This window comes from Adiantum capillus-veneris, chromosome 27 (genome assembly GCF_014529385.1).
Source record: "Adiantum capillus-veneris isolate H3 chromosome 27, ASM1452938v2, whole genome shotgun sequence".
NCBI lineage: Eukaryota > Viridiplantae > Streptophyta > Polypodiopsida > Polypodiales > Pteridaceae > Adiantum > Adiantum capillus-veneris.
Window position 1 is genome coordinate 111089552 of NC_140957.1, and position 8551 is coordinate 111098102.

Here is an 8551-nt window from a genome sequence, read left to right on the forward strand (position 1 = left end):
AACCTTTACCTCCTTACAGAATTAACTTCAAATCATATTAAAGTAGACCAAACAGTTCTAGCTGAGCTACACCGCCTCAAAACACATGCCACTTGGTAACCTTCACAGCTTGACCTCCATTCTTTGCCCGACAATCACTTGATAATACAATCTCTTAACATTGTGTCCCTTAAGAAACACTACAACAACCTTATTCATGATAATAACTTAATGGCCTGCCACATTCTTTGTCTCCAAGAAACAAAGCTACAACATCCTAATACAGTGGCCATGCACGGTTACACACACACTCAAACAACTGGCCCCATGGGAGTATCCCTCTTCACATCAAAGAAAAACATACATCTACAACACCACAACATCATTTCCATGAATGAAATAGAATGCATTACAACACTCCTCAGTTAACCACATAGTCCACCAATAACCTTGATAACATTGTGCCGCAGACACTTCCCTTGCTCATGCAAACATTGACCACACTACTCACACCTCACCTCCAACACACCCCTACCATTTTACTCGGTGACTTCAACATCAATGCTAACTACCAGACCCCTGAATACCTTGCTATTTCTAACCTTCTCTCCACACACAACATGACACAACATATAACCCACAACACAACAATCTACAATTCAACTTTGGACCACATTTGGACTACAAATTCCTTCACTGACATAACAACAGGCACTAACTTCTCATTTTAATCAGACCACTCCATTATTTACTTACTGCTTTCACTAAACTCCAAAAACACATTCCAATGCCCCCCTCTTCCTGCTTCCTAAAAGCACCTTCACAAATCCTTCCATTGGCAGGCCCTCGTGATCCCTCACCTTGTTTCTTTAGCGTTTTTTTCTAAGTTCTCTTTTGCGTCTCTCTCTCTCTCTCTCTCAATGTTGTATTCATTTTTCTTAGGTAATATTTTTGCAAATATATGTGCTTCGTCATTGCTTGTCGTTACGTGTTATAGATTAACGCATCGTTTTTCTTGTTTTTGAGTGGAATCTTTGAATTAGGAGCACCTTTTAATTTTTTTGAAGCCATTAGGTAATAAGGGAATTTGGAACAAAACTTTAGTATGAACCTAATCGGAACTCGCACAAAAAAAAGGATTTTACTTGGTTTTAAAAGACGATTTTTTAAATTAAATATCCCATTGTGGATTCTCCTAACTCTATATCTTTATTTACTTGACCTATGGTATCATGTAAGTGGCAAAATATCACTTACCACCTAATATAGGGCACCATCTCCATTTTGGGAATGCGGAACCAAAAACATAGAATTGGCAAAATTGATTCGGGACATTTTTTTTGACATTTTTATGGAGCTCTCAATACGAAATTTTATTTATTCTTTTTAAAAGCGAAGCTAGGGATCATATGATAAAATTCAATTTCGAATGCCTACAGGATAATAGACTTTCTTTTGTGAAAGGGACAGACCTATTGATCTTATCCCTTGTTAAACTTGTACAGCAATTTAAGAGTTTTGAACTTACGTCTTCCGCCAGGGAAGAAAAGGAAACCAACGTCAGCAGTCTGCACATCTGCTTCCGATGGACGTGGAGAGCCGGGAGTCCGCCGTTCGATATTAAATAACAACATCATGCAGATCTGCCAGCGATTGACGTGGGGTGCTGGAGGTTGCAGGCTCTAGAAAATGAACCAGTGGTGCGGTGCGTTCAATTCAAGGTCTCTCTCGGCCTGGCAAAAATAACGACTTGTCTCGCTCGCGTTGGTGCCACAAACACAGAGACAACTACTCTCTCTGAACTTAAGGGAGATGCAGAGGCATGTGAGTGGCCCTTCTTCATCTCTGCTCTACATAAATGTGTTTCTGTTCAAAATGTTTCCAATAGTTTTATTTAGCACTATGTCAATAACAACTATGCTTAGATTTTCTTATCGCTCTAGAAGTTTTTACACTAAGGCTCTCCATGTTTTGAGAGAGCCTCTCATTCCCCAAGCAGTGTACTATGGTGCTATTCAATCTACCCCTCTTAACTTCTCTTGAGCCTTTTCCTTTCAAAATGTTTCAACTCTCTGATCCTTGGAAAGAGGTTAAAGAGAGTTGTAAACAAATTGCTTCCACTCCTATCATTGTCCCAAAGATTAAGCCAAAACATATTGTGGCCACCCGGTGATGCATTCCGAACGAGCCTTGTGTCATTTTTTTGTGCCGTAGTTGCAGAGCCCATTAATCACATACTCTTGAAAACAGGCTTAGAGTGGAGACTCACCATGGAGCCTAGTTTAGGTGAATCTAAAAAATCCTCAAAGAATTTGAAGCCCGACTTTCTGCTTATGAAATTGAACGATCGGAACGCATCATGTTTATCGTTCGAGTTTAAGTTACCTAGAGAAATTCCATGTTACAATGGAATTGAAACTCTCCAATATATCAATAAAGATGGCCTCTTACCTTCATTATAAAAAATTGTCAACCTTGACAATGTGAGTAATTTTGAGGTCTCATTGCATAAGCGAGTCAAGCATTTTGTGGCGCAAATTGGTCAGTATATGGCTGCACATTTATGATTGTATCCTCAAGTAGAGGAAGTGATAGGTATTTTAACCACTGTGGAGGCTACATGGATTTGTGTGCTCAATGGATCTCGTGAGTTGGGTATTTTTCAAGGAGTGAGGGGCTGCTTAGAACACCCTATATCTCTCAAACAGGTTGCAAATATTTATGCTTTTTGTATTTCTTTTACTTTTTTCTGTTTAATTGTTTAATAAAGGTTGTGCTTATTTTTGTATTTGTAGCCCATATTTTTTGTCTTCTTTTAATTATGTTGCAGGTTTTATATCGGGCTGCAACTAAATCCACACAAACTTGGATGAAAAATATAAATATCACATGGAAGATGAGCCCACGGCCCGTAGATGTAATTAACACGGATGTTTATACACCTCAACATCTTAAAGGGGGTCTTGTAACTGGTGGACGCATGCATCGAAACTTCAGCTCTATTGCATCTCCTTATGAGCACCTTGTGATTGATCGAGGTCATCAAAAGCTATACACGAATCGCTTACTAGGAGCGATCGATAATGGGCAATTGGTTGCAAGCCAAGTCTCTTTGAAGGACCTTCGAAGAGACTTGGTTTTGAATTGGGTTGAAATCGATGAAGCACATGGCGGTAAGGTAGATTAGAAGTTCAATTATTTGCTTATTATTCACACTAATGGGTTTTTTTTTGTAGATGCTATCTTGCATGCTGAAGATAGTGTACACCTCGGATTGTTTGCTTTAAACTCTCTAGAGGGTACAAAGGCGCTTTCCAAATTAGACAAACTAGAGAAGATTCTCGGAGTTCCGTATGAATCCTCTCGGTTGCTTGTGCGCTTGATCAACGAGGGTATGTTTTGGATATGCTCTTTGTGTGTTTGTAACAAATTCTTTTAATCTCTTCTTAACATTTTAAGTTTATTTATGCAGCTGGTGAGCTCAGTTATAGAGAGCTTCAAAAGGAATATCTTGCAGAGGCACAAAAGAAAGAATCAGTTACAAAGCATGAGAACAAATAGTTTGCAACAACAAACAGAATAGCCAAATGTTTTATTTAGCAAAATCTTAGGGCTTTGATTTGAAGATTATTGAAAGCATGAACTTTTATTTGCTTGAGATGCTTATAGATTTTCTTAGTTGATTGAAGTGACGTGATTTTGAGAAGATTTTGAATATGGTAAACAACTGTTTATGTTGAAGTTTGTCTAGATTAAGGTACCAATCCCTCGAAGCCACCGTCTTATCTCGGTGCAAGGCTTATGGATTTCTGAAACATTCATTATCTAATAGCTGACATTTCAACATGGCGCAAGTCTTAGCATGTCTACACCCAAACTAATGAAAAGAGCTTGGTCGTGTGTGCATATACCTTACATGTAGCTAGATAGATGTTTGGATGCTTTCGTCGGTTCCAGCTAAATATAATGTGTTTTTATGGGGTAGAGCAACGAGGTCAGGGAAATGCTCTTAACAGGTGAAAGGACAGGTTATATCAGGCATTGTTTATAGTCTTGCCTTCAAAATACTGTTTAGAAGCAAGTGCCTGGTATTGCTAGGGAACAGGTTCAAGCAGGTTGGTGATCATTGTATGAAGACGATTTCTGTTTGTGTTCAGACATCGGATTGTAGACATCACGCCATGTAGTTACTGTGAGTAAGATTATTATATTGTATCTGCCTTGTAGCTTTAATGGACATCAGTTATCTTTTCATCATGCTTTAGGAAGCTTATGTAGATGCCGATGATTTTTTCTAAAAGAAAAATTAGTTTGTTCGATCATTTGAAGGACTGATATAAATGATCCTTGAAATGGCTGCAGGAATCTACCCAAGATGATAGATTCCTTGAATGCAGATGAGGATGTTTGTGCAGGGATTCGAGCTCTGCCTCTGTTGCAAATGCAGGTCTGGCAACTTCTACATTTGTAAACTATTTGACCATTAATGCCTATGACGTAAAGATCAATACTACTCTGTGACCTTGTATTTTATCATTGAAATTCTCAATATTTCTGATGATTTTTTTTGGGCAGCAGCTGCTGACTGGATCTCATTCTCCGAAAGATATACAACTGTTCCAGATGAAACGTTCTCGCCAGGTTGCCTTTGACCTCTATGGCAAGAGATTGCTGCACAAATTGATAGAGATGGCCTACATTGAATATGCCTTTATGCCACAAACATTACCTTACATGTTGCAATGTTGCATGTGTATTAAGATCAGATTTGCAGCAGTAATAAAAGTGTTGATGGTTTTTCTTCATAATCTTATGTTTTCTAGGTCTGTGTTAGGCTCAATTCTAAAAGAGCATTGGTGCCAAGTATATTGTCTTGATCCCATGGTATGAACTTATTTGTAGTGGATTCACTACAATTTTCCAGTAATGAGTCGATTAACTAACTGTGAAGAGTGTCATACTTTAGGTAACATGTTATGTTCATGTTATACAGTAACCATTGTTTCCTACATTGTGTAGGACAATACATGCTTTTTTGCGCATTCCATGACTGAGTTAGACAGCAAAAACCATTTTTCCTTAAAGTGCCACTTCTTTTGTACCAAAGCACCTGGACTGTGTCCCTGCAAGTTACAATGTTGTAAAAGTGGTAGGAAACTTCCTACTTGCGAAAAGCACGCTTATAAAAATCAGCATAAAGCATAGGGACTAGGGAGAGTGATTTGGTCATCTTTACAGCCTTCTATCAATCAACATAAAGCATAATGACCGTGTAAGGTGTAACAGACTTGGACACTCCAAGTCAAGAATCAACCGCAACAACACCAAATAACCACTTCAAAACAATTCACAGATCACAATAGATTTGCACTGGCCCGGCGGAGTTCCGTGCCTTGAGATATTGGTCCCAAAGACTGGCGCCCCTTCCGGTATTTCTTTTTATATTAATCAATCATCAAAGTATAAGAGAGCGGTTAGGGTTTCACTCTCAGACTCTGCGTCCAGATGCTCTGAGAAGTGAGGCCCTCACCACTAATTTAAAGGTTACAAGGGATGCCCAAAAGCAGAGCCCCAAAAGCTTTTAAACTAAAAAGCATCAATTCTCTCTCTCTCTTAGAGAGTCTTTTCTCTTTTTTTTTTAAAAAAAAGCAAGATTCGCGTCGCTCATTATTTTTCAAAAAATAAAAATAAAAAATAAATTAATTTCAATCTCAGCGATTTTCGGAAATTAGGGTTTCTGGCAAAAATTAGGGTTTGCAGGAATTTTAGGGTTTCTGTTGTCCGCCACGTCATCACTTTGTGACATACCCCCCTCTTGAAAGCATTGTAATCGACCGCGATTACGCCTGCAAAACCGACAAAAGCCATAAATCGTCTTAGCAGACACTGACTGTTAGTACCTACGTACTAGGAACACACATCTAGCACATGTACAAAATCGACAGTCACATCACATGACATTTAACATTCATTCGGATCTTAGACCATGATTTATCGGCAATGTAGCTAGCAATCACATCTACGTCCAATCGGGACCTCAACGATGTCCGATTGACTAACCCCTATTGCAACCATGTCTATTCGAGATCAATCAGACCAAAATGCTGCAGCCATTTCGGCTATAAGTTCCTGCACTCACAAGAAGTCAAGAACAAATCAGTATCATAATCAGGAATTCCATTTCATAAAGTCATCCAGCAGAATACTGTCAGCTCTCAGTATCCCTGAAGCTCAAAGAGACATCAGTGACTTTAGTATCAAAATCGAGGCATCTGTTGACAAAGGAGTGGAGTGACTCCCCTCTTGTGCATCCCATTGCACCAGATCTCCGGCCAAGCTGAATTCTGGGTTCCGTTTGGAGTAGACTATGCTAAACCAAAGCATCGAGGTAAAGTTTCACAATCCGAGGAGTATCTGCTAGGTCCTCCTCCTCCATCCACTTTGCATCAAATGCAGGAAAGTTCTTGAACTTAACCAAGAACCGCCTTCGGACTTTACCTTTCTTCGTATCATTATGTGCCAAAGTCTATTCAGGAACAAGGATCTCCTCGTTTTCTTCCACTTCGGGTTGCTCATCAGGCTCCCCATCATCAGGCACATCACCCTTAACAGGGTTCAAGAGACTCACATGCAATGCATTATGAATCCTCCAAGTATCTGGCAGTTTCAATCGGAAGGAGACATCATTTATCTTGTCAGTGATCTGGAAAGGTCCGTAGTATCGCATACTAAGCTTTGGAAAAAGCCTCTCCTTTCTCTTTTTCTTTCGTAGGCGTGCCTTCTCAAAAGGAAGAGCACCCAATCATCCTCCTTCAGTTTCAAGTCGCAACGATGGCGATCCGCTGCCTTTTTCTGTCGTTCTTGAGACTCCTGCAAAGTCTTGCGAACCTTGGCAAAAGCCGTATCCAAATCTCGCGAATATTCATCCGCTTCAAATTTCTAATCTTTCGTGCTCAGGAAGGATGGAACCTTCGCAGCAGTTTCAACAATCTCACATGGCGTCTTCCCCGTCGAAGAGTGTATCGTGTTATTGTAGGCAAATTCCACCAAAGGTAAGTTCTTTTCCCATTGAGTCTTTTGATGCGAGATACAAGACTTCAATAAATCTAAAATCATTGAATTGGCAATCTCAGATTGCCTGTCAGTCTGCAAGTGGAACGATGACGAGAACTGCAACCGCGTGCCAATGTTCTCCCAAATTGCCTTCTAAAACAAACTCATAAATCTGGGGTCTCTGTCGGAGACAATCGTCTCAGGCGTGCCATGTAATCGGAAAATCATCGTGATCATTCTGTATTCTCGGGAGATTAAAAAAAATGAAATCCATTTCAATATTTTCCCAGGGGCGGGTGGGTATGGGTAAAGGCTGTAACAATCCCTGTGCCTTATGCCTGTCAAACTTGACCTTCTGGCATACCAAGCAATTGTGCACAAACTCTTCCACATCCTTCTTCAGTCTCCGCCAAAAGAAATCTCTCTCTACCCCTTTCATGGTGGTAGTAATGCGGCGGTGACCCGTAAAAGGTGGACAGTGGCAATCAGTCATAACATTTTCCCTCAACGGCTGTGTAACGCACAACATAGTCTTTTTCATCAAGTAGCCTTCCCGAAGGGAGTATCCAGCTACTGTCTCCCCATCCCATATCCGTGTGAAAATATCTGCAAAATCTGTATCTGTGGCACACTGATCGACCATATCCTCGAAGCTCCTATGATGTATCGCGGAAATAGCCAGAACCAACGGTTTCCGAGACAAAGCATCTGCCACCACATTCTTCTGTCCCTGCACATGAACAATCTGGAAGTGGAACTGTGACAAGATGTTTGCTCACCGCATCTGCTTTTCTGAAAGTTGCTTCTGTGACAAGAAGTAGCGCAAACTCTGATGGTCTGTAAAGACAGTAAAATCCGCTTCGAGTAGGTAATGCCGCCACTGAGTAAGAGCATGGATAACCGCCAAAAGCTCTTTCTCATAAATCTGTGCTGTCATCTCCGGCCTAGAGAACAAACGACTCTCGTAAGCTATGACATGGCCTTCTTGCATCAAGACTGCACCCAGACTACGACCACAAGCATCACAATACACTTCAAATGACTTCTGCAAGTCCGGCAAAGTCAAAACAGGTCCCGTAGTCAATTTCTCTTTCAATGTCCGAAAGGCAGTCACCTCTGTGGGTTCCCATGAAAAAGGTACTCCTTTCTGTGTCAAGGTATGCAAAGGGAAAGCAACCTCTGCAAACTTTTGTATGAACCCCCTGTAGTACGAACACAGTCCCAAGAAGCTTCTAACTTCATGGACATTCCTCAAATCGGGCCAATCACGGATAGTCTCTATCTTGGCCGGATCCATTTGCACTCCTGCTGCTGACACAATGTGTCCCAAAAAGTGTATTCATGGTAGGAAAAATTCACTTTTCTTTGCATTAATCACTAGCGTGTGATCTCGTAATGCCTAAAAGACTTGAAGCAGATGATCTCTGTGTTCTGCCTCATTCTTGGAGAAAACAATGATGTCGTCAAAGAAAGTGCCAACACATAGCCTGTACTCTCGAAAAATCCTGTCCATCATCCG

General features: G+C 40.6%; 1 protein-coding gene across 3 annotated transcripts; it reads left to right on the plus strand.

Moving 5' to 3' along the window:
* Positions 1-1499: 1499 nt before the first annotated feature.
* On the plus strand, positions 1500-4787 carry LOC147422568 (uncharacterized). 3 transcript variants are annotated; one of them, XM_086502817.1, is made up of 6 exons: positions 1505-1803; positions 2810-3152; positions 3216-3371; positions 3452-4171; positions 4342-4426; positions 4555-4787. In XM_086502817.1, the coding sequence occupies exons 1-4, from the start codon at positions 1792-1794 to the stop codon at positions 3538-3540; spliced, it is 600 nt and encodes a 199-aa protein (XP_086358943.1). In that variant the 5' UTR covers positions 1505-1791; the 3' UTR covers positions 3541-4171; positions 4342-4426; positions 4555-4787. The 3 variants fall into 3 exon arrangements, with proteins under 3 accessions (XP_086358944.1, XP_086358943.1, XP_086358942.1); XM_086502818.1 differs by having other exon boundaries at positions 1500-1799; positions 3452-4426; XM_086502816.1 differs by having other exon boundaries at positions 3452-4426.
* Positions 4788-8551: the final 3764 nt, after the last annotated feature.

Bases quoted from the DNA above. Each gene is read 5' to 3' on its own strand.
- LOC147422568 (XM_086502816.1), top strand. The intron at 3,153-3,215 runs GTAAGGTAGATT...TTTTTTTTGTAG, and splicing joins AATCGATGAAGCACATGGCG to ATGCTATCTTGCATGCTGAA. The intron at 3,372-3,451 runs GTATGTTTTGGA...TTATTTATGCAG, and splicing joins TGTGCGCTTGATCAACGAGG to CTGGTGAGCTCAGTTATAGA.